Here is a 23122-nt window from a genome sequence, read left to right on the forward strand (position 1 = left end):
TAAAAAAAAAAAAAAGTTGTTATTCTATTTTTTTTTTTTTCTGTCATCAACTGACATATATAGAATCATTTTAGGTAAGTACATAAAGCAGTTAAAATTGGATTTAATATAGAGATTAAGTTATTTTAATAAATAAATATTAAAAAAAAAATAAAATTGGAGGCTTGGGATAAGTAACGAGGAATGAAAGAGATTTATTATGTTAGCTATTTATATTTATTTATTTAGTAAATAAATAATTAAATGTTTTTAAAGTGAGAAGACTATATTAAAATTAAGTGATAAAATAGAAATTATATTAAAAAATAGAGATTATTCATTAAAATTTATTTAAAAGGGATATTACTAAATTACAACGCATGTTTGTTTGTTTTTTTCTTTTTTTTTTCGGGAGGGGATAATATAATACTTTTCTTTACTTGGAGCCAAAGGGACTGCGGCTTCGTGAATAAGTGACTTGGAGAGACGGCGTCGTATCGGCTGCGAGAACGCCTCTTGGTTTACATGTTGAAAATAAGGAATTGTCTCTGCTCGTAAGTCATCCAGGCATCCTCGTCGGAGTTCTGAAGTTGGAAGAGAACTCCGAGAGGTTGCGGCGATGGCGTCTTTAACTGCAAGGAAAAGGCCCAAAGATGCGGCCACTAGTGCCGATCAAATGAGCAGGAGAATTTTGCTTTACTCCATTTTGCTCGCTCTACAGTACGGAGCTCAACCACTGATCTCTAAGCGATTTACGAGGTACTCTATCATTTTTCTGTCCTTTCAATCTTTGTGTTTTTTTGAGTTAATATTAGCTGTAGTGAAGATTGCAGGACAAAAAATTATCTAGGTTTTGCACTCTCTCAATTTTAAGCATTTCCATGGTAACATTTCACATCTGGACTTGTTTTCATGAAACGATATTGCCTTTCATTTTCACTGTGGTATACATGGATTGGATTGAATGTTGCCTCGTAATGCCACAACCTTCAATTCTATGAAACCACTTGTTGTGTATAATGCCACCATTAAAAAGGCTAGGATGCCCATTGTTGTGTCGTAATGCCACAACCTTCATGCTATGATACTACTTGCTGTACCCAAGTGGCACAACCAAAAAAAATTTTGATACCCAATTGTTGTAGCTGAAGCGGAAGCAAGATCGAGTGCACTCACACACCCACAAACAGAAATTAAATAAAGAGACAAAGATTTACGTAGTTCGGAGAGAAGAAATTTCCTTACCTCCACGAGTGGTAGACAATCATTATAACCAAAGTGTTTACAAGCATATCTCTCACACTCTCGCACTCTAAAGTCTTTAAACAAAGTTCCTCCCAATTGTCTCAAAGCAAATACAAAATGGCAATGACTACATATCTAACCCAAATGCCACTGGACAAATATAAAATGACAATGACTTCACACCTCAAAACAATGCTAGACAAGCCTTTATATAGGCATAACTATACTAATTCTCATACATGAACCAAATAAATGAGAACATGAAACAAAATGGTTATGAACTAAATGAGAGTTAATAACCAAAATAAATGAGAATATGAACCATCAAGGGTTATGAACTAAATGAGAGTTATCACATCTTCATGACAATTTACTACTTTGAAATTATGTTCGGATTTTTTTTGTCCAATGGCAACTCCTTTCTGGTATGTGCACGATGTTAACTCATATGATTCTCCCTGCAGACGAGAAGTTATTGTGACTTCATCTGTCTTAACTTGTGAGATAGTAAAGGTATTACTGTATAGCATATATTTTCCATTTCTTTAATTTTATTATTGACTATTTTCTGGTAAAAGGTCTACTTTTTGCACTAATTCTCAAAGATTTTTGTTTATTTTGCAGGTCATATGTGCCCTGATTATCATGACAAAAGAAGGTAGTTTAAAGAAAACTTTCAGTGAGTGGACTGTCGCTGGTGCATTGACTGCTTCAGGACTTCCTGCAATTATTTATGCATTACAAAATAGTCTTCTGCAGATAGCTTACAAGAATCTTGATTCTCTGACATTCTCAATGCTGAATCAAACAAAAATACTCTTCACTGCTGTATGTACTTATTTGTTGCTCAGGTATGTTCCAATGCTTCTTCTGTCTTTTCAAAATCATAATAGAACTCATGTTTCTAATTATCCTAGTTGAAGATTTATGTAATTGTTCAATTGACATGATGAATTGCTGTGCTGTGCTATGAATTACTTCTTTGTTATCTGTAACTTTTTTGTGTATTACAATGTGCAAATGGTTGTATATCTTTCCACTTTGTTCATTTATAGTCTGTCTCTATCATTCTTGTCGTAGAGAGGACCAAGACCTATACTTTCGCTTCTTTAATTGACATGCAAAAGCTCTAGCCATTTTTCCTTTTCCCCTCGGGGGTATCTAGAACAACAATATGCTCCACAGATTTGGGTTGGGATGAAATGTGTAACAGTCCAAGCCCACCGCTAACAAATGTTATTCGCTTTATCCCGTTACGTATCTCCGTCAGCCTCATGGTTTTAAAACGCGTCTACTAGGGAGAGATTCCACACCCTTATAAGAAATGTTTCATTCCCCTCTCCAACCAATTTGGGATCTCACAATCCAGCTCCCTTAGGAGCCCGACATCCTTCTTGACACATCGCTCAGTGCTTGGCTTAGATACCATTTTTAACAGCCCAACTCCACCACTAGCAAATATTGTCCGCTTTGGCCCACTACGTATTACCGCCTGCCTCGTGATTTTAAAACGCGTCTACTAGGGAGAGGTTTCACACCCTTCTAATAAATGATTCATTCCCCTCCCCAACCGATGTGGGATCTCACAAAATGACAGTGGTCAATTATTTAGAATTGTTTAGATGGCAATGTGTACCGACATTTTCTGATCATCATCTGTTACTTGGGTACATTGCATCTAGCGATGATTTGTACTAATTTCTGATTAAAGCATAAGATCTAAAACAATTTCGTACAACTTACATGGCCTGGTATGTGGATTTCATGAATAGGCAGAGGCAGTCCATTCAGCAAATTGGGGCTCTATTCTTGTTGATTGTTGCTGCCGTTCTTCTAAGTATAGGTGAAGGATCTAGTAAGGGTTCCAGAGATGATGGCAGTCCCGATCAAATTTTGTTTCATGGGATTATTCCTGTCTTGGCTGCTTCTGTACTCTCTGGTCTGGCTTCTGCATTGTGTCAATGGGCTTCACAGGTTTGTAGAGATTCTTTTAGTTTATTTAGATACCAACCTCCAAGAAACAATCTAAGAATTATGTGTTTGCTCCTTTCTGATGAAGAACATTCCATTTACAGGTTAAGAAACACTCATCATACTTGATGACTGTAGAAATGTCTATAGTTGGAAGTCTGTTTCTATTTGCTAGTACATATAAATCTCCTGATGGAGAAGCCATCCGACATCATGGTTTTTTCTACGGTTGGACTCTTCTCACTATGGTAATTATATATCACTTGTCATATACGAGGGTGTCTCTAAGTTGGAGACAATTCTTTCAGCAAAAAGTCCTATAACTCTCTCTTCCATGCCCTTTTCTTTTGGAAGGGAGGATATGAATTGCTTGCAGTAGCTGGAGACATCCATTTTCGTTGTTAGTAAATGTATTCTACTTATTTGGTCATTTTGTTTCAGATTCCAGTCTTACTCAATGCTCTTGGTGGAATTCTTGTTGGTCTAGTCACAAGCAGGGCCGGTGGTGTTCGAAAGGCAAGTTTTATGTTTGTCGTTTTAACCCGTAAGATTAGCTTGTTCTTGAACATAATCTTCAAGGATATCAACCATGAGCTTGCTCTAAATTCATGTTGCTCATGTCTTTTCACTCAATATAATGTTAACCAGCAGCATGAACATTTTTTTTCCTTCTTGGTCGAGGTATATTGAGCTATTGTGAGATCCCACATCGGTTGGAGAGGGGAACAAAGTATTCCTTATAAGGGTGTGGAAACTTCTTCTTAGCATACGTGTTTTAAAACTGTGAGGTTGAACGGCGATACGTAACGGGTTAAAGCAGAGAATATCTGCTAGCGGTGGGTTTGGGCTGCTACAAATGGTATTAGAGCCAGACATCGGGCAGTGTGTTGGCGGGGATGCTAGGCCCCCAAAGGGGGTGTATTTTGAGATCTCACATCGGTTGGAGAGGGGAACGAAGCATTCCTTATAAGGGTGTGGAAACCTCTCTCCAGCAGACGCGTTTTAAAACTGTGAAGTTGACAGCGATACGTAAAGGCTCAAAGCGGACGATATCTGCTAACGGTGGGCTTGAACTGTTAGTGAGAGTTATAAACTTGCATAATACTGCTACGAACAAAGAAAAGTCCCATTTTTTTTTTTCTTACTTGGCACGGTGATATACTGCTCGTATAATTTTTACGTACACTCATCGTGGGAAAATTCGTTATATGGTTGCAGGGTTTTGTCATAGTTTCAGCACTCATTGTGACGGCATTGCTGCAGTTCATATTTGAAGGGAAACCACCATCGGTTTATTGTATCGTGGCTCTTCCCCTCGTGGTCAGTAGTATTTCTATGTATCAAAAGTATCCCTACCGGGTTAAAGAGAAGGAATTATAGAAACTGGGAGAGTTATTTACCTGCGCACGAGATTTTTTAGTTCATCACTTTGATGGAATTGAAGCTGCAGGAATAACTTTATATTTATAGGTTAGCAATATGATTGATAAATTGTTAACTAATAAGGCCATGGTATCTGGATTTTCAATGAGCTGAAATTATTATGTATATGAACACTTCATTCTTCAGCAGTCCGCATGAGAATTGGAGAAACATTGTTATTTTAATTTTTCTAACATATCTTACATTTTATACTATAAAGTAAAATATTCATGTAATTTGGAAACAGAAATGTAGATTTTTTTTTTTTAAAAAAATAGCTAATAATATATCTTGTATTTATTTATTTTATTAGGTTAAATTATAAATTTATTGGATTAATTTTATGGTTTTAAAAGTAATAATTTTATTAGTATATTTGATTAAATTTCCTAAATAGTTATTGATGGGAAAGAGCGTGGTAATTGCCTACCATTCTAGACTTACTCTTAAGATTTTAAAATAGTCCAGTCTGACTCGTTTCCCTCTTCCATCGAAGTGGGTTTTCACACTCTATGATATTGTAACAGCACAAGCTCATTGGGCTTTTTCTTTCAGCTTCCCCTCAAGGTTTTAAAATAGTCTAACCTTGACTCGTTTCCCTCTCTTCAACCGATGAGGGATCTCACAACCCACCCCTTTGGGGGCTAACGTCATCACCGACACATTGTCCAATGCTTGGCTTCCACCCTTATAATGGATGTTTCGTCTCACAATCCCACCCCCTTGAGGCCTAGTGTCATTGTTGGCACACCACTCCGTAATTGACTCTGATACCATTTGTAACACTCCAAGTGCATCGTTAGTCGATATTGTCCTCTTAAACTTATCCTTCCGAATTTTCTCTAAATGGTTCGTTCTCTTTCCTGCCATCTTTTGGGACAAATTGTTTGTAATTTAACCATTTTATGAAACGAATGAATTTTTGGAGAAAAAGAAACGGAAAGGTTGTAGCGTTTGAGAATTGATTGGAGGGGGAAAGAAAAGCCGAAAGTAAAGGATGAGGGTGCGATCAAGTTTGGCGCGTCCACGCAGAGCAAGGCCCAAGGGAGGATAAAAGCGTAAGGTGGTTGAAGTTTTAAGCATTTGACTTCGGCGTCTTCGTCATCGTTGGCGGTTTCTCCTGCGTGCAGGTGCAGGTGGAGAGAAACGAACTTTTAAAAACCTCTGACCCATACCCCTTCCCCATTTTCCTTTTCGATCGATCTATCTATCTATCTTCTCGCGCCACCTTCCTTTGGATCTTCTTCGCTACGCTAATATTCCCTTCATGGCCACGGTTTCTCCTCTCGCCAAGTACAAGCTCGTCTTCCTCGGCGATCAATCCGTTGGCAAAACTAGCATTATCACCCGCTTCATGTACGACAAGTTTGATACCACCTATCAGGTCCGTGTTCTCGTTGCCTTGCGTCTTCTGTTCTTCATATTTTAATCATTTCTTTTTCTCCAATATTTTCATTTGGAAGTCTTGATACAATACGACCTTGTTTTTTGGTGCGTCTCTGTTGTGTTATGTATCTCAATCCGATGGAAATTTCGTAGGATTCATGTGGATCTGAGTTATGTGGCGTTGTTTCGAATGCGTACTCAATGTTGTTTATGCATTCCATCCACTGATGACTCGCTTTTCTTACCGGTTATTAATCTTTTTACAATCGATCAGATTTATCGATTGATTTAGATTACTTTTAAGATTCAGCCACATCCTTTCTTCGTCAATGGAGAAGTTCCATAATTTCTGTATAAAAAAAGATACGTATAACAGGGGAAGAGGAGGGGAAATTACTTTTAAGAGGGTTGACTTTATGCACTATCAGATCATCTAGCGTTCGTTAAATTCAAGGGAAGGAGCGGAGCAAATGGTTCATGCTTTAATAAGAAAATGTATTTCAGGGCTAAGTAGATTGGAACTAGAATCTGTCAAACCATAATTATGCGTCGTCTGTACATTTAATCCATACTCTGCTCGTGGGCCTCCTTTCTGCATGCTGACATAACTTATAATGCAGGCTACAATTGGAATCGACTTTTTGTCCAAAACAATGTACCTTGAAGACCGAACAATTCGGTTGCAGCTTTGGTATGCCTTGCTTATTTCTCTCTGGTCATGTAGTCAAGATTTTATTTCCTATCAGTCTTGGTTTCGGCATTCAGGCTCTTAAGTTAAAATTCTAGTTCTTTTCAATATGATGTAGATTTCAGATTCTTTGCCATTCAATATAAACATCCATTGAAATAGATCATAGAATTGTGCGAAACACAGATGGGACACCCAAAACATTAATTTTTTATGCCTGGTTTGGAGAAAGCTAAGCATAATTATAGAACACGACGTTTATTGCATTAAATTTCTAAGAGAAGGCTGATAGAACATGTCGATTTGACTTTACACATTATTTGTCCATTTAAATATTCGAACTGCCATCTATGTGTTGTTTGATATGCATTTAGTTCTCTAAAACTTTAATGCCTCTCATTCCACAGGGATACTGCTGGACAAGAAAGATTTAGGAGTCTTATTCCGAGTTATATAAGAGATTCCTCTGTCGCAGTAGTAGTCTATGATGTATCTAGTTAGTGCTCTCTCTCTCTGTTATTGTTGGTTGTGTGATGCATCCTGGTTATTTGTGGCTGATGCGATAATAGGTTTGGTGTGAAAAACGTTATTATGCAGATAGACAATCATTCTTGAATACTACCAAGTGGATTGAGGAGGTACGAACAGAACGGGGCAGTGATGTGATAATTGTTCTTGTTGGGAACAAAACTGATCTTGTTGATAAAAGGTGAGGAACAGATTTTTAATAGGAACAAATTTGACATTGTCGAAAAAAAAGTGTGGAATGAGCTGTTCCTATTGTTTATTATACATATCAGGATCAGTATATACTTCTTTGAGGAGTTTGGAGATTGCATTAGGGGCACCATTTCTGTTTATACTTCGAATGCAATGATGAGATGGGATTTGAGCTGAAGTTGTTATTAACCTTTGATTGCATGTACTGAAGACCTAAGCTGACAATTCTTCAAATCCTATGAAATTGACTGAAAATCTTGAGCTTAGTTGCTAATTCATATTTGTAACTGATTTATAGGCTTTGCCAGTGTCTATTAAAACCCTTGTCAATTTTTCAGAAGTTCTCTAAATTCTGTTTGCTTGGTGACAAAATCAGGCAAGTTTCAATCGAAGAAGGTGATGCCAAATCTCGCGAGTTTGGAGTCATGTTCATAGAAACTAGTGCCAAAGCTGGCTTCAATATCAAGGTAACGTTATTCTTTGATTTCTAAAACGTAAAATGACAAAGGATTAAGAATCCAAAGTCCACTTTGTGCCTTTTTGTTCCCAAGGCATGAAATTACGCATCTTCGCTAAATTTGCATTTGTTTCTCTTCTTTGATTGGTCTGTAGATGTAAGTTTGATTTACATTTTTATTGAAACAAATTTTGCAGCCTCTCTTCCGTAAGATTGCTGCAGCGCTGCCAGGGATGGAAACTCTGTCTTCTACAAGGCAGGAGGACATGGTTGACGTAAATTTGAAGCCTGCAGTGAATTCATCCCATACGGAACAGCAAGGAGGAGGTTGTGCGTGCTAGAGGATATGTAAGTTCAATACATAAGAAAAATGCTGCAGAAATGAAATAGTAAACGCAATCATTCACCGGTGAGTTAGTTCAACAAATTGACATCCGAAATTTTCTAACGATAAGATGTTTGTAATATTGTATGCCATTAGATTCTTTTTGCGTTCCCTACGAACAAAATCATCATTTTGTCCTCCCAAATGCTGAGATTTTCATTTTGGATTTGTGATGGCCTTCTACAACTTGACAACTATATCTAATTGCAGAGTACTTGAAACTGTTTCATTGTTTATAATTATATCAATATTCAGTGTTGTTCTTTCTTAGAAAATTCTCTTTGGCTTGGCTGTGCACGTTACTAATGGTCAGCTCTTGTGGCCACAATCCATAGAACCACCCCCAACTATATAGTCCATATCAAATTTATGTACATTTTCCATACGAACCAATTCTACAGTAATAGTAGTACTAAATGGTTGAAGTGGAATAATGATTATATCCAGAGTCTTGTAGAATTGAAGAATTGATGGGGTCTTATTCCATCAACAAGTTTAAGTTGCAATATTCAGCAAATTATTAGAGTACATTATCGTTGTTTATATTCATATAGAACTAGGATTAGCTCAGCTGATAGTCGGTAACTGATTTGCTATGAACGATCTACTGAATGATCATGAATTTGGTTAGGTGTAGCTTGGAAATGAAGTATTGATTGGGAGCAAATCAATTAGGGTGGTTGAACAGGTAAAGTTGATGGGCATAGATGGTGTGCCGTCACAGAATCAAATTCACATGCTCCCAAGTGAGTAGCTAAGCTTATGGACAAAAAAAAAAAAAAAAAAAAAAAAAAAAAAAAAAAAAAAAAAAAAAAAAAAAAAAAAAAAAAAAAACCAACAATGTTGGTAGAAGGCTTCGACCATATTCATACGATCGAGACCTGAAATTTTATCATTTGTAACTCTAGGTAGGTGGAATTAATTGGAGTGTGAGCTGCGTTTGCTTGAAAATGACATTTTTAATAATCGAATTTGAATTCCAATTCAGAAAACCACCATCCCATCTCGACCTTCTTACAAGAATAATCCTTTACTTTTTCAAACAGGTGTCATTAAGACAACAAATTATCCACTCATAATTAACACAAAATTAAGCCAAACCTTTCATATTATAAAAAGATTAATCGCTTCCACTAGGGTATTTGTGGAGCATATGCTCATGACTGTTAAAAAGGGCGGACAACACAGAGGCCACCAACGCCGATGAAACTTAGGCGAGGTTTTCCTCTGCACAAGAAATGGCATCAGCACTCAGCACCTATAAATTACTAGTGTCGCCATCTTCCTTCCTTTCATTTTCTTTGTTTTTTATTCCCTTCTCTCGTCTTGTTCAACCTTCTCTTTCTCCGCTCCACTTCCTTTATCTCTCTTCATAAATTCCCAATTCTTCTTCCTCATGTTCTTGAACCCATCGACGATCAACTCTGTCTCGCTGTTGGTCAATCCCAATACCCACGTTTCGATCTCGCCAAACCCTCTGCAATGCACGGAAAGCACCCATCTTGGTTCACCCACTTGATCAAGTCCGACACCTCTGATTCAATCTTCCTCGGAGGGTTGTTTCTCGACGATAATCTCCCTCCCTCTTTCATTTCGCTAATCGCTTCTAAAAGCTCTTCTGGGTCGGCTACATTTTCTTCTTCTCACAGTCCGCACAAGACTCTCAACCTCAAAATTTTGGGTCGCCGAGAAAGGGGGATTTCCGATGGAAGTGGGTGCCGATTTTTATCTGTGAGCCTGTCTGCAAATGGGAGTGGCGAGAATGGAGAATACACTCAGCATGCGGAAGGTTTTTTGGGACAAGATGGGAATAAAGGTTCGGTGCAGCATGAGGAGGAAGAAGAAGAGAGAGATCAGAAATCTGTTTTGCGAGGATCTGGTGCTATGAATATGACCAAGCATCTATGGGCCGGAGCTGTTGCTGCTATGGTTTCCAGGTTTCCTTCCAATCTCCCATTCTTCATTAATTTTCAACATTCAAATTCAATGATTTAATAGGATGTATCATTATTTTCCAGAATTGAATTAATGCTGGAAACCCAAAAACCTTGATTAGATCGTCTTTCTATTCATCTTCATATGGAAAAGGGCTTCATTCATGGCATGTCAAATGCATGACACTCTGCCCTGCATAAAAAATGTTGTCTGGTTTTAACATCATTAGATTTGGTCACCCGACATGTTTATTCATGATGAATTTGATCTATGATAGATCTTTCGTTGCCCCTCTTGAGAGATTGAAGCTGGAGTACATAGTTCGTGGTGAGCAGAAAAAACTTATTGACCTGATCAAAACCATAGCAGCTTCTCAAGGTCTGAAAGGTTTTTGGAAAGGAAATTTTGTCAACATTCTTCGCACTGCTCCTTTTAAGGCTATCAATTTCTATGCTTATGATACATACAGAAATCAGTTGTTGAGGTGGTCTAGAAATGAAGAAACTACTAATTTTGAGCGGTTTCTCGCCGGTGCTGCCGCCGGAATTACTGCAACTATACTTTGCATTCCTATGGACACCGTAAGTCTCAATTAGCAATTTCTTTTATAGATGAAGAAGCATTTTGACCTTTAGTTCTCCAATCTGCTGATTGTTATATTTCATAGATCGAAGTTTCTGCATCTTCATACAGAGTTTTGTGAGTTGTGCTCTTGTTTGCATGCCTATCGTTTTGATACTTTCATGTTGTTCTGGTATCAAATTTTTAGCTATCTATACTGATATTGACACCAAGGGACAGTTATGTGTATTTAAACTACACAATTCAGATTGTTAGCCAATTTGGGAGGGCTATCTATTCTCACCCTTTCACTACATCACTCACATGAATCGCAAGACACCCGAAAGCTGAAAGAAAAATCTTACGTTCTATTTACGGTGCATACAATCACCCTGCCGCCTGTGGTGGTTGTATTTCCTTTTTATCGTATACTCGTATACTTTAATCATTGGTGACCTAAGTTCTTTGTGTCCTTTGTTCTTGCAGATCCGGACTAAGATGGTGGCACCAGGTGGGGAAGCCTTGGGTGGTGTTATTGGAGCCTTTCGTCATATGATCCAAACTGAAGGCTTCTTTTCTCTTTACAAGGGCATAGTACCCTCAATTATAAGCATGGCACCATCAGGTGCTGTGTTTTATGGTGTTTATGATATATTAAAATCAGCTTATCTTCATTCACCAGAAGGAAGGAAAAGAATCCAAAATATGAAAGTAGGTGATCAGAAGTTGAATGCTTTTGAACAATTGGAATTAGGTACGATTAGAACGTTACTGTACGGTGCCATAGCAGGGGCATGTGCTGAAGCTGCTACATATCCATTTGAAGTTGTGAGGAGGCAGCTCCAAATGCAAGTTAGGGAAACAAAGCTGAGTGCTGTTGCAACTTGTGTCAAGATTGTTAATCAAGGGGGTGTCCCTGCTCTTTATGCAGGCTTAATTCCTAGCTTATTACAGGTGCACCACTGATCTCTCACTAACTACTACTTTTGTTCATCAAGATATGTTTGTGCGTAGATCCATTGATAGCTTGGTAGATTATACATGAATATGGTGTCTCGTGAATATTAGGTTCAAAGTATTTAACACAAACTTGTGAAATGAGTATTTGCATCTAACTTTCGATTGCATGATGGCCGATTCAACCATGTCGAGTCTGTTGACTATTACAAAATGTACATTAGATTCATGAAGAGGATATAAGATTCCGACCCCTCCCTTCATTTGCACTAGTTTAAGATATTGGTATCTGAGGGCATCCAGTTTGTCCATTTAGGACCTTCGTTATATCAATTGATGAACGAGCTCAAACGGGTTTATTTGATTCAGCGTAATTAAGGCTAATCTTTGATAATTACAGGACTCCTAGCTTCTATGTTTGCTTCTATGGTATTCTTGTATCTATGGAAATGCAAATAAAGCCTGCAACAACCAACCTTCCATAAGTATGATGGCTTTCGGCTTTTTCTTTGAGACAAAACTTTTAACCTTTATCTTTTCGGTTAAAGAATAAAAGTTTCCTTAGGATAGAATTTGGCTTGCAAACATTCCCCTATATCGTCAACCACTGTGATTTGGTCTAGTGATCAATAAAATAAAAGCTAATGCAAAGCTAACATCACAGGATTTATAATATCTGCAAGTTTTCTTAGCAACCAAATGTAGTAAGAACAACCAAGTGTCGCAACACAAACTGGCGTGAAAACTCACAGATGCTAAAAGAAAAATAAGTTCCCTATCACATTCCTCCAGCATGTCGAGTTGTTGATTTGCATAATCATCTGTTTATGGCTTTAAGCTTTCCTCATAATCTAATGTTTTTCCTTAATTTAGGTCTTACCATCAGCAGCAATAAGCTATCTTGTGTACGAGTTCATGAAGATCGTCCTGAAAGTAGAATCGTCGTGAAGATTAGAGCATGCATCGCTACCGTTGACTTCTTTAGCTTTCAGGCCAAGGTTCTGGAAGAGGAGCTATGATCCTTTCAGTGCCCTTGTTGACATTGTTTCTGGGCAACGTTTCTATGGCTATCAAAATAGCATTTTAATTTTGTCTTTCTTTCCAGTCTGGGGTGACAGTGAGGCACAGATCCCATTTTTCAACACAGTGCCCAGAGCTCCAAGTTCGATTGGATCGATATAAAATGATAAGGATACATAACTTATTATATCTGATCGTATGATCTTAGATGAAAGTGGTCACCAACAGCATGATATTGGTAGTTTTCTTTCTTTTTTTTTAGAATAATTTTTATATTTTCGTCTTATGTTTAACAATGTTTCTCTAAATAAATAAGTATTAACTTTAATTAATTTCCAATGGAAAGCTTAAGCCATGTAATATTTAATATTTATAAGTGGAGGTTCATTATTCATTTTATTAACCCGCTGCCCGCTGCCCGCTGCCCGCTATATTTTAAATATAAATATTACAACTTCTTTATTTGTTTTTTAATTTCGTACTTCTTAGGAATAAGTGCATTGAATCTTTTTTTTTTCTTTTTTTTTTTAAAATGTTTTGGGCACGTCAGCGAGGTTGAGAACAGGATTTAAATAAGAAAAAAAAAGTCGTGTATTTTCTTATTAATAATTTCCCTTATACTTTATTGATTAATTAATTATCTTCTTTTATAAATTATGTTTTTTTTTTAAATAGTTATTAATTGTAAAGAAAGTTTCAAATATATTTTTTATTAATTAAAAAAAAAATGAATATCTAACCCGTCTGTGTTGGTCCAAAGTTTCGGTCATTCATTCATGGATCCACGAACCACCCAAAACGGCGTCATTTTGAAGGCAGTTCCTACTTCCTTTTGGCGCTGAGTCCAACATTTAAGTCAAACGCCGCTTGGCTACGATCCAATTAAATTCATCTCCTCCTCGCATAATCTCCACCGCCATGAATCCTCCCACCTTCCCTATGGAATTTTCCGGCGATCCACTTTCGACGAATCTCACCGGAAGTGATGACCCGCGGATTCCGTTGCAGAACCTCTCGACGATCTCTTCCAGAATGGATGCCGTCCAAATCTTCCTATCCGAGAATATCGACAGAGAAATTCGCATCAGCAATCAACAGATGGATGCGGTTTCGTCTGAAATCGCCTCCGTAATCCAGCAGATCGTCGTCAACGGCGCCGCTCTTCTAGCCTGCGCGCAAGTGAAAACCTCGAATACGCCGGATTTGAAAGCCTCGACGAGTCGAACTCATTCGATTCCGGTTACAGAGAAATCAATGGTGGAGCTGAAGGTCGAGGGTGTAGATGAGATTACGAGAATCGAATCCGAGGATTTTGAAATGAATTGTGAATTAGTGGAGCTGGACGCGATGGAACTGCTAGCGGAGCACATCCATTTCTGTGAAATCTGCGGGAAAGGGTTCAAGCGGGATGCGAATTTGCGGATGCACATGCGGGCCCATGGGAATCAATTCAAGACCCCTGAGGCGTTGGCCAAGCCGTTAGATGGTGTTGTCGTGGACCACAAGGCGAAGCGCACGCGGTTTTCGTGCCCTTACGATGGCTGTGTAAGGAACAAAACGCACAACAAGTTTAGGCCGTTGAAATCGTTGATTTGCGTCAAGAATCACTTCAAGCGGAGCCACTGCCCCAAGATGTTCTCCTGCAATCGGTGCAACAAGAAGAATTTCTCTGTAATGGCGGACTTGAAGAGCCACTTGAAGCACTGCGGGGAGTCGAAGTGGCGGTGTTCGTGTGGGACGACCTTTTCCCGTAAGGATAAGTTGTTCGGTCATATGACGCTGTTCGAAGGCCACATGCCGGCGGTGGCGGACGACGACGATGGGAAAGGGAAAGCCACGGCGGCGGAGGCGGCGGCGACGCCGGAGATGGATGAAGATGGGGACAGTAATCGGATTTTGAAGGACGTTAATTTCCCAGACGCCTGGAATAGTCCGGATGATGGATCTTTCGAATCGTTTCTTGATGGGTTTGGTTCGATTGAGAATCACTGTTTGCAGGAGGTGCTGGGATTCCCTCATAGTTTCGATTCGGAATCGGAATGGAAATTTTGTTCTGATTAGAGATCTGTTCATACGAAATTCTTTGTTCAGATTTGGAACTCTCATCAGTCTGCATTTGATTCATTTGCTTTTAGTTCTTGACTCTGATTATTAGATTTGTCTACATTGAAACTTGAATTTTGAAATTATGTGTCAACCTAGAACTCCTTAAATCAAGAGATAATAGATTGGAAATCAATGGAAAAGGCACAAATGATTTCATTAATGTTAATTTAGATATAGTTTTTTTCAAGTATAAAAGTTTGAATGAATAAATAAAAATGAAAAACATTGTTTAATTATTGCAAAATTTTATTCACTTTCTGCATTTTAATTGATTAAAAACATTCTAATTTCAAATATAAGTATAACTATGAAATTTAAAATTTTTATATATGAATGAATATTTGAACTTCTCCGTTAATATGTCAAAAAAGGTTGTGACTCTTCAAATATTGAAGAGTCAAGTTCCTCATTTAAAATGAGTGTGTTCAAGTTTAAGTTGAATATTGATTATATATAATGTAAAATATTAAAATAATTTAATGCGAAAACACAAATATATAAGCAGACTATTCAGTGCGTAAATGAATTTGGAAAAGGGGAAAATAGAAGGAAACGCAATTGGCTTAATCAAGCACTTTGGGTTTGTCCCACATCGACAGATCTGAAAAGAAGAGAAGTACCACCAGCTATAAAACAAAATCAATGGCCAACGTTTGAACATACTTACCTGGACGGGGCTTTTGGGTGATCATCAAGGCCCATAGCCTAGGTTGGTGACCTCCATTGCACTTTGGAGGGGTGCCCGCCTAAGGTCTGTCCAACGTGGCAGAGCCTACGTCATAATTTGTGGTAGTGGGGGCCTGCGTTCGCGCGGCCCCTACCTGTATTAGTTTAACAATTAAGTATCTTCTGTTTTTATAAGAAATTATGTCAAATTCCATAGCCTTTTTTTGCTTTATCTAATTTGATAATTAAAATATTGAATATTCATACAGAATAATGGCTTCTTCCTTGGTCCACCCGTGGCCTTGCATGCTCTTCTCATAGCCAACCCTACATTTTCCACGCAACGGTCTCTTACTCTCTTCCAACAATCCTGAACGTGCATGGGTCCTCAACAAACCATGGCATGAACATGAACATGCATACAATCCTCAACAAACCATGGCATGAACGCTTTGATCGTTCATGTGGTTGGTTCTTTGGTCACACAGAAAGCACATATATCTTTTGTTCAATGAAATTACTGTTAAGACGTGGTTGTTGATTGGACTGTCCTTATGGTTGGGTACGTCCAGAATAGTGAGAGCGAGAAGTGTTTGAAATGTGTCTGAGATGCATAGTAACGGAGGGACCCCAAATTATAGAACATTAGGAAACGGGTTTCAAGCTTGTGTTGATCTGAATGCTTTAGTAGAGGGAAGAAGCTTACACGGCTTGGACTGGAATTATTGGTCGGTCTGTTCACTACTATGCGATTAAAAATTCAATAATCGAAAGCGTATCAATAGCAACTCATCTTGCTGCCTAAGATATAGGGGAAAGAACCCATCAGTACATTAAGGAAAATGGCTTTGAGAATTAGTTGGGCACCTGAGAAGGTAAATCAGTCCAGCTCCTCTTGGTATCAACTATAACCTTAACCATCGACCGACAGACATTGCCTGAACAACAGCATCTTATGATGTCTCTTCTGACAGTGCATTCAAAATGTATACATACACCTGTACATTGTGGAAATGCCAAACCAATTTCAGCAGCAAAAAACTTCCTGGAAGCTCCTTGGTTATCATCAATTCAACGCTGAGAGTAATTGTCTATCTTGCAGTAGCAACGTTTTGTAGAAGAGAGTCTAAGTCCTTCAATCTGCATTTATAGTGTCAAAAGTAAAACTTAAAATAATGCTAAGGGATTAAGTGGAGAGAAAAAAATATAATAGAGAAACTAATGTAGCTTACATACCTTATATCACTCAAGTCTGGATAGGTTGCTATCGCTTCTTTAAAATCCTAATTTCAACAAATCAAATAGCGTAACCATCAGGGATATGCTTGGCTAAGTTGAGGGAAAACATATTGCCTTTTATCTATTAGTGAGTCCGGGAACATAACACATAAACTACGGAGCACATTCTGACCTGGTCAGCTGTGGAAGCTGTGTAGGTTATGACACATTGCATTCCTGCTTTTGTTGCGGCCTAAAAATGCAAATGAAGTTTTGACGTGAGTTATATATATATATATATATAAATTATGGTTTTAATCCACCAAGTTCTCAATTTATAAAATAATAGCTAAAGAACAAATGATATACCTGCAAGCCAATGACACTGTCCTCAACCACCAGGCAATCCTTTTCTGACACTCCTAGCTTCTGCAAGGCATATGTCACAATTAAAATAACAATGCATGCCCTCTTCATATCAAGGAGGAAGGTTTCAAAGTCAAGAACTAAGTATAAGTTACTTTTGAAGCTACTATGTAAATGGATGGATCAGGCTTCTTTTCCTTCACATCGTCACCTATAAAAAACAAAGGAAACCTAAAAATCAATTAAGCAGCAGGACCAACTGAACTGAAACAAATGGATGTTATCATTGATATATTTAAGGAAAACCTAACAGTTATTACAAAGGAAACCGTTTGAAGTTCACCCACTACGTGGGTAGACATTCAATTATCCTACAGAAAAGGCTCTGAGGTATTCCTTCAAGCTTATCACTCTCACCGTGCATTCAATTTCTTCCTTATAGTTGAATAGGCATACATCTAATGTGGACAGGAATAATTTACAATCGTCATACATACCACAAGAAAGTATTACATACGATAAACAGTAATCTTACCAGCAAGGAAGCAATCAAGATTTTGAAACCGATCCTAAAGTCAGAGAAGCACATTAAATCATTACCTTGATAAGTAGAAAATTCGATTCTAAATTTATTGAAACCAAGTCAAAAGGCTTACAATTCCGATAAGGTTTTCAAGGCAAAGAATAACTGAACTTTTGGTAGCTGCAGAGCATACGGCAAGTTTCCTGCCCTACAAAACAATATGATATTTACCTTAATATCGTACGAAACTTGAAGAAAATGAACAGAGAAATGCACCCAACACACTGGCATGTGCTTTAGAAGAGGAACACGGATCAAACGACCGCAGATGACATCCGGTAAAAAAACAGAAGTTGGTAATGTAAGATGATACCCCTCCAAATGGGTTATAAGATAATTCAAAATTTGAAACCTTATCCAAATAAAAAGCATCAAGATTGCCAACTTATATTACTTACAGCAGATTTTGCCTCATCCATCAGACTTAGAACTCCAGGCCTGGGCTTCACCTGATAGAGTGGAAGCAATCTGTGTTACAAGCCACTCAAGCAACACAATTTATAAAAGTTGCACAAACGAGATCAATGAAGCCAAACTATTTCCTTACAGTTCCAGACTTGATTATTTCTTTGTACCTTTCTGTTTTCCAATCCTACAAGATCAAAGAAAGGGCTTTAATAGAATCTCGGTAAGTCAGAGCACAAAGTGTATCACGAACTTGCTTATTAGCACAAAATATATGGATCACAACTTTAGAATCAATAGATCAGTTAAAACAAATAAGCCTATGCAAAAACTAAACCTTTCCTATGAATGCAGAAGGACTCCTCAACAGTACATATGTACGATACTAATGCAACATAGAGAGAATCAACACAAGACATCCAATTTATACATTATAAACTGACACAAAATATGAAAGCGCTCATAGCCCAAAGGAAGATAACATGAGCATCACATTGCTATAACAATATCGATGCAAGTAAGGAAATTAAATGGATATGCCTGAAGAACGTCAATCAACTTTGCTCGCTCCTCATCATCTTCCGGAGCCTTCTCGAGAATCGTTGAAGATGGCCATCCAAACTCCTTGAAGTACCTAACAGACGCGAAAACCGCCTTGAACACACGCATTACCATATTACTAAGAATGACAGTAAAATTGATTAAAAGAGAACAATACCATCGCATTTTCGGTTTACCGCCTCCAATGCGGTTCTGGAGCTCGTCATAGAACTCGATGCTCCAATTGAGAGGCTGCGACGCCGAATTAGGGCAACGGATGTCGAAATGAGCAAACGCATCGTTATATGCTTGTCGGTGCAAGTGCTCGGATTCAAGGATCACGCCGTCGCAGTCGAATATTAGAGCTTGTAAAGAAGCTGAGACTGAGAGGGAGAAAGGTTTGTGAGTAGTGGATTTTCTGGAGGTACGGAAGCGGATGGCTGTGGGAGGAAGAGATCGATGGAGAGAAGGAGAAACTAGATCGGAAGAAGAGAGTATGAGATTGGGACGAACGAGCATCGTAGAAATGCTCGCCATGGCTCTGAGATGGAGAACGAGAGCAGCTTCGAGTTTCTGTGGCGCGGAATGCTCCCGGCAACTTAACGGATTTTGCAACCGTTATATACTACAATTATGACCCTCTCTCAATGTCTCTTATACATTATCACCACAGACAGATTATTTATGAGTGATCAATCGTTACTCTCACAAATATCCATACACTTGTTTAATTATAATCATTAAATTATTATTATTTTAACATTTTTAGACATGTGGGTCTAATTTTAGTAGGTGACTTAGGTTTGTGTCTCAAGTATTACATTTGAGTGACACATTCCTAAGTCCAATCCTAAGTCCAAATAAGCTAATAAAATGAATGTTTAGTTGATATAGAAACACGGATATTAATTCACCATATTAAAAAAATTAAAAAATATATAATTTTTTTTATTTAAAAATTATGTTTGAAAATATAATAAAGGTATAATTTTGGTGAGGATTGAAGAAAAAATGTTGTGGGTAAATTCAAGGCCTTTGGAGCCCAATCAGATGGGATGGCAGCAGAAAGAAGAGAAGAGAGGCAAAAAAAGATCTAAACTCACATATCAAAAAGAGTTTGAAAATGCAACATCTGGTTTCATCTGTGGCTGAGGCTTGCTCTGTCAGTGCTTTACGTAAATCCCAAGAAGATAAGAAAAGGCAAAGCAATGCCCCATACTCGAAAATAAATTTACCCAAAAGAAAAAATGGAAGAAACAAAGGAGTTTGAGTTTCATATCATCAAGTTTTGAAGTTCTACCTCAAAAGAAAGAACAAGAAATGAAAAAAATGGAATGGAACCAAGTAAGAACTAGAAGAACTTAGGGGGGGTTAAGGGTAGAAGGTTTATGTACAATAAATGCATAAACCAAACGACCTGCTTTCACTCTGAACAAAGAATTCCATCCTTATAATGAAAAAAAGAAACAAATTCAATGTCATTTACAAAAACCAGAAGAATGGGAGGCCAACCCTGTGTTTTGGACATGCAAATATGGCTCAAGGATTGAAGAAGTGGTTCCCACAGCGGCATTTCCAACCCAATGGCTTGTAAAATGAGTATCTGTTCCCTTGTGTGGATGAGTCAAAAAATCCCAATGGCAAGGCCGAGGGCGAATGCGAATCCATCCGAGGCATACTAGGAACTTGCACCGCCATGCATGGATGACACTCGTTGCACTTGTTGTGGCAGCTTGGTGGGGTGGATCCAAGCCTGGTTTTGTCTTCGAAAAATATACCCTGATCAAATCAGCAAGCAACCAAAACAACGAAGCTTAGAAATATAAAGTCACGAGCAATATGAGAAAATTCATGGAGGAGAGAAAGAAGGCACACCCTGGAAGGGGAAGAGGCGGAGAGAAAAAGAAGAAGATGAAGAAGCACAATAAGTAATGAGGTGGCCCAAACAGTAGGCAAATTCATGGTAGTCATCAAGTCATTGATGCCCAAAACTCATGGATCCATTGCAGCAAAGGAGTAAAAATCACATGCAATAAAGACCCAGTTGCCAGATTTTTCTGTTACTTTGATCCACTTCCACCCAACACACAACACCACTCCACAAGTAACTAAGAGAGAGAGAGAGAGATGAACATTTAATAGAGGCAAGTGCAAAGGAGAGAGAGATAGCATAAATTTGGGTAGGAAAGGGTGGGTGAGCCATAAGTTATCCGACAAGAACAAGAGATGAGAGAAAGCAGAGAAGTTCTGAGTAAGAGGACAGAGTGTAGCAGACAGTGAAAGGAACAATACAGTAGTATCCACATCACATCCAAAGGACGCCCTATTCTTCCACTATACAACTTTAGGCTGTCCATCCCTAGCCTGGCTGCTGCAAAGGGACCGCATTTACTCCCCTACTCTCCACTTTGCATTTGTTTCACTCTTCTTCAATCTTCACTGCCCATTGATTTTACATTTCAACGCTGCGCTGATGGCCATGCAGCGACTACCTCATCTCATCTTGCAACTAAGCAAGCAATAATAGCTGATGGATTGGACCATTGAGATTTCACATTTGACTGTGGACCAAATTTATTTGTTATTCTTCTTCATAAAACCCTTCTCCCCATCTACGAATGTACCAATGTTTGAGAATATCGAGCACAGATTTGAATCACTAAACTCCAAACTAGCATTTACTCAATTGCTCTTCCTTAAATGCCTCATTGCACCAAAGTTGCTCATAAAGGAGGTAGTTATCTCTCGGCTATAACTTCATGAGGCATTTGAAAATAAGTATGTCTCGGCTAAAAGAATCAAATTTAGGCTAAACCAATCTAAAAAATCCAAGAAAAGGAAAAAGAAAACCTAGTACTACAACCCACTAACATCCAACTGGGCAAAATATTATCAAATACTATAGATCTGTAGCCACCTAATTGATCCAAAATGAATCAAAAAGTGTCATGTTAAAACATCCTAGCCACCCTAAATATAATATAATGATGTATAATAATAATAAAAAAATACATCGTGTTTGCTTGTTAAAGGCAAAAAGAAATCCACCACTAATAGATATTGTTCGTTTTTAACCCTTACGTATCGTCGTCAACCTCACGGTTTTAAAACGCATCTACTAGGGAGATTGGAATCTAACCGCCGATGTGGGATCTAACAATATACCCTCTTGAGAGCACAACGTTCTCGCTGACACATTACCCAGTGTTTGATTTCGATACCATTTCTCAATTTGTGCTCAATTTGTGCGTGTAATCCTTGCGCAAGGATCATGCTAATCTTCTCTGCAGCGTATCAATCTGATCGGATGTCCCCAACCACATTCCTCAACTGTCTCACCAGATGTGCTGATTTATTCCTCAACTGTCTCACCAGATGTGCTGATTTATTTTTACAGGGCAATTAGTCAACTAAATTATCAACCATGCATCAGACCATTCCAAAACATTACCAAACTCCAAGAAACAGAGTCTGAGACGCAGTGAGCAAACTCAACTCCAGAACCCCTCGTCTGATTCTGAAGGCCAAAGAAGAAGAAAACACAAGAGGGGTACTTTTAGCTTTTCAACTTCGTAAGACTCTTTCACGAAGTGGGAAAGAAATCGAGGGAAGAGAACCCATGCCGAAATGAATTTTGGCTCTTTACTCTGAAACCCTTCCTCTCACGGAGAATGTATAATTTCTTTAAAAATCATGAAGCAAACTTGATTTGGATATCGGAATCTCGAACGCTGTTCATAGTGGCACGAACAGGTGCTTAAAACGAGGTTTGTCCCTTTCTCGAGTTTGTAACTAATAATGTACTGAAAAATCTAAGATTAATAATTGCATTCCTTCCATTTTTTCTATTTTTTTAGAGGTATAATCTTGATTTTCCCGATGGTAATAGATGTGGGGATCTAGCATCCGCCTATGAGTAGCAAAACTAGAATCAACGTGGTGTTTGTCCAAACACCATCAATAAGTCAAGTGAGTGATGAAGGTATATAGCCATTGAGTTTTTGAGTTGGCCTGACAAAGAAATAAATTGTAAGCGACGGAGGTTTAGATACTTGGGCCAAGTTGGGGAGGTCAAGATATGATAAGCAAACAACGATTGGTAAGTTGAGCTAAGCAGCTAACAAGGGACCAGAGTGTGTCTCCATGTACAGGGCTCATAGATTTCATGAACTAGACATGAGTAAGCAAAGACATATTTGTATAATCTGACAAAATCAACTCAGGCCAAGCCAAAAGTAGCAGAAGACATTATCTGATAAATTCATTGATCTAGAATTATGGTTATAAACAAATTGAGTTTTGCCCATACAATGCTAAGGATAACTCAACAAAAGGTCGATGGATTAGAACTCGTAAGGTTCTAAAGTTGAAGAGGATGTTCATAATAAAAATATTATGTCCATCATTGAGGCATAAAATCGAGTAAGTCAGTCACTCCTACTCTCAAGAAGGCATAAGGTAATACTCATATGTCCCGATGAGATTTTACCTAATGACATATGTTGTGGGGGT

General features: G+C 38.2%; 5 protein-coding genes, 2 long non-coding RNA genes and 2 other non-coding genes across 9 annotated transcripts; 6 read left to right on the forward strand and 3 right to left on the reverse strand.

Moving 5' to 3' along the window:
- Positions 1 to 451: 451 nt before the first annotated feature.
- Positions 452 to 4829, forward strand: LOC111497266 (CMP-sialic acid transporter 5-like). The gene is made up of 7 exons (XM_023148025.1): positions 452 to 738; positions 1689 to 1737; positions 1849 to 2075; positions 2997 to 3198; positions 3300 to 3443; positions 3637 to 3711; positions 4414 to 4829. The coding sequence occupies exons 1-7, from the start codon at positions 599 to 601 to the stop codon at positions 4573 to 4575; spliced, it is 999 nt and encodes a 332-aa protein (XP_023003793.1). The 5' UTR covers positions 452 to 598; the 3' UTR covers positions 4576 to 4829.
- Positions 745 to 1545, forward strand: LOC111497268. Its single transcript, XR_002720589.1, has 2 exons — positions 745 to 863; positions 1125 to 1545. It is a non-coding gene; the product is annotated as an uncharacterized LOC111497268 (long non-coding RNA).
- A 778-nt stretch (positions 4830 to 5607) lies between the features above and the next one.
- Positions 5608 to 8377, forward strand: LOC111497024 (ras-related protein RABH1e). The gene is made up of 6 exons (XM_023147632.1): positions 5608 to 6001; positions 6624 to 6694; positions 7099 to 7187; positions 7289 to 7400; positions 7788 to 7878; positions 8066 to 8377. The coding sequence occupies exons 1-6, from the start codon at positions 5885 to 5887 to the stop codon at positions 8207 to 8209; spliced, it is 624 nt and encodes a 207-aa protein (XP_023003400.1). The 5' UTR covers positions 5608 to 5884; the 3' UTR covers positions 8210 to 8377.
- A 1009-nt stretch (positions 8378 to 9386) lies between these two features.
- On the forward strand, positions 9387 to 12964 carry LOC111496803 (probable mitochondrial adenine nucleotide transporter BTL3). The gene is made up of 4 exons (XM_023147322.1): positions 9387 to 10190; positions 10466 to 10769; positions 11236 to 11703; positions 12580 to 12964. The coding sequence occupies exons 1-4, from the start codon at positions 9736 to 9738 to the stop codon at positions 12652 to 12654; spliced, it is 1302 nt and encodes a 433-aa protein (XP_023003090.1). The 5' UTR covers positions 9387 to 9735; the 3' UTR covers positions 12655 to 12964.
- A 676-nt stretch (positions 12965 to 13640) lies between these two features.
- On the forward strand, positions 13641 to 14915 carry LOC111496804 (zinc finger protein STOP1 homolog). Its single transcript, XM_023147323.1, has one exon. The coding sequence runs from the start codon at positions 13645 to 13647 to the stop codon at positions 14785 to 14787; it is 1143 nt and encodes a 380-aa protein (XP_023003091.1). The 5' UTR covers positions 13641 to 13644; the 3' UTR covers positions 14788 to 14915.
- Positions 14916 to 15491: 576 nt separating this feature from the next.
- LOC111497521 lies at positions 15492 to 15653 on the forward strand. The gene has a single exon (XR_002720624.1). It is a non-coding gene; the product is annotated as a U1 spliceosomal RNA (small nuclear RNA).
- A 558-nt stretch (positions 15654 to 16211) lies between these two features.
- LOC111496807 (haloacid dehalogenase-like hydrolase domain-containing protein At4g39970) lies at positions 16212 to 19248 on the reverse strand. Its single transcript, XM_023147326.1, has 11 exons — positions 18789 to 19248; positions 18611 to 18704; positions 18213 to 18257; positions 18064 to 18114; positions 17739 to 17813; positions 17618 to 17651; positions 17238 to 17293; positions 17086 to 17145; positions 16910 to 16969; positions 16735 to 16781; positions 16212 to 16638 (listed from the first exon to the last, which is right to left on the reverse strand). The coding sequence occupies exons 1-11, from the start codon at positions 19145 to 19147 to the stop codon at positions 16590 to 16592; spliced, it is 930 nt and encodes a 309-aa protein (XP_023003094.1). The 5' UTR covers positions 19148 to 19248; the 3' UTR covers positions 16212 to 16589.
- A 697-nt stretch (positions 19249 to 19945) lies between these two features.
- Positions 19946 to 21677, reverse strand: LOC111496811. The gene is made up of 2 exons (XR_002720516.1): positions 20486 to 21677; positions 19946 to 20389 (listed from the first exon to the last, which is right to left on the reverse strand). It is a non-coding gene; the product is annotated as an uncharacterized LOC111496811 (long non-coding RNA).
- Positions 21678 to 21830: 153 nt separating this feature from the next.
- Positions 21831 to 21928, reverse strand: LOC111497516. The gene has a single exon (XR_002720619.1). It is a non-coding gene; the product is annotated as a U6 spliceosomal RNA (small nuclear RNA).
- Positions 21929 to 23122: the final 1194 nt, after the last annotated feature.

Source organism: Cucurbita maxima, unplaced genomic scaffold (assembly GCF_002738345.1).
Source record: "Cucurbita maxima cultivar Rimu unplaced genomic scaffold, Cmax_1.0 Cma_Scf00023, whole genome shotgun sequence".
Classification (NCBI taxonomy): domain Eukaryota; kingdom Viridiplantae; phylum Streptophyta; class Magnoliopsida; order Cucurbitales; family Cucurbitaceae; genus Cucurbita; species Cucurbita maxima.

What these genes read in the sequence shown, in the direction of transcription:
- LOC111496804 (XM_023147323.1), top strand. Translation starts at nt 13,645, where the DNA reads ATGAATCCTCCCACCTTCCCTATGGAATTTTCCGGCGATCCACTTTCG.
- LOC111497024 (XM_023147632.1), top strand. Translation starts at nt 5,885, where the DNA reads ATGGCCACGGTTTCTCCTCTCGCCAAGTACAAGCTCGTCTTCCTCGGC. An exon ending in AGTAGTCTATGATGTATCTA is followed by an intron (nt 7,188 to 7,288) that starts GTTAGTGCTCTC and finishes GTTATTATGCAG; the next exon opens with ATAGACAATCATTCTTGAAT. An exon ending in ACTGATCTTGTTGATAAAAG is followed by an intron (nt 7,401 to 7,787) that starts GTGAGGAACAGA and finishes TGACAAAATCAG; the next exon opens with GCAAGTTTCAATCGAAGAAG.
- LOC111496803 (XM_023147322.1), top strand. Translation starts at nt 9,736, where the DNA reads ATGCACGGAAAGCACCCATCTTGGTTCACCCACTTGATCAAGTCCGAC. An exon ending in GTTGCTGCTATGGTTTCCAG is followed by an intron (nt 10,191 to 10,465) that starts GTTTCCTTCCAA and finishes GATCTATGATAG; the next exon opens with ATCTTTCGTTGCCCCTCTTG. An exon ending in TAATTCCTAGCTTATTACAG is followed by an intron (nt 11,704 to 12,579) that starts GTGCACCACTGA and finishes TCCTTAATTTAG; the next exon opens with GTCTTACCATCAGCAGCAAT.
- LOC111497266 (XM_023148025.1), top strand. Translation starts at nt 599, where the DNA reads ATGGCGTCTTTAACTGCAAGGAAAAGGCCCAAAGATGCGGCCACTAGT. An exon ending in ATCTCTAAGCGATTTACGAG is followed by an intron (nt 739 to 1,688) that starts GTACTCTATCAT and finishes TTCTCCCTGCAG; the next exon opens with ACGAGAAGTTATTGTGACTT. An exon ending in GTTGGACTCTTCTCACTATG is followed by an intron (nt 3,444 to 3,636) that starts GTAATTATATAT and finishes ATTTTGTTTCAG; the next exon opens with ATTCCAGTCTTACTCAATGC.
- LOC111496807 (XM_023147326.1), bottom strand. Translation starts at nt 19,147, where the DNA reads ATGGCGAGCATTTCTACGATGCTCGTTCGTCCCAATCTCATACTCTCT. An exon ending in GGTAAACCGAAAATGCGATG is followed by an intron (nt 18,705 to 18,788) that starts GTATTGTTCTCT and finishes CGCGTCTGTTAG; the next exon opens with GTACTTCAAGGAGTTTGGAT. An exon ending in ACAGTGTCATTGGCTTGCAG is followed by an intron (nt 16,970 to 17,085) that starts GTATATCATTTG and finishes TTGCATTTTTAG; the next exon opens with GCCGCAACAAAAGCAGGAAT.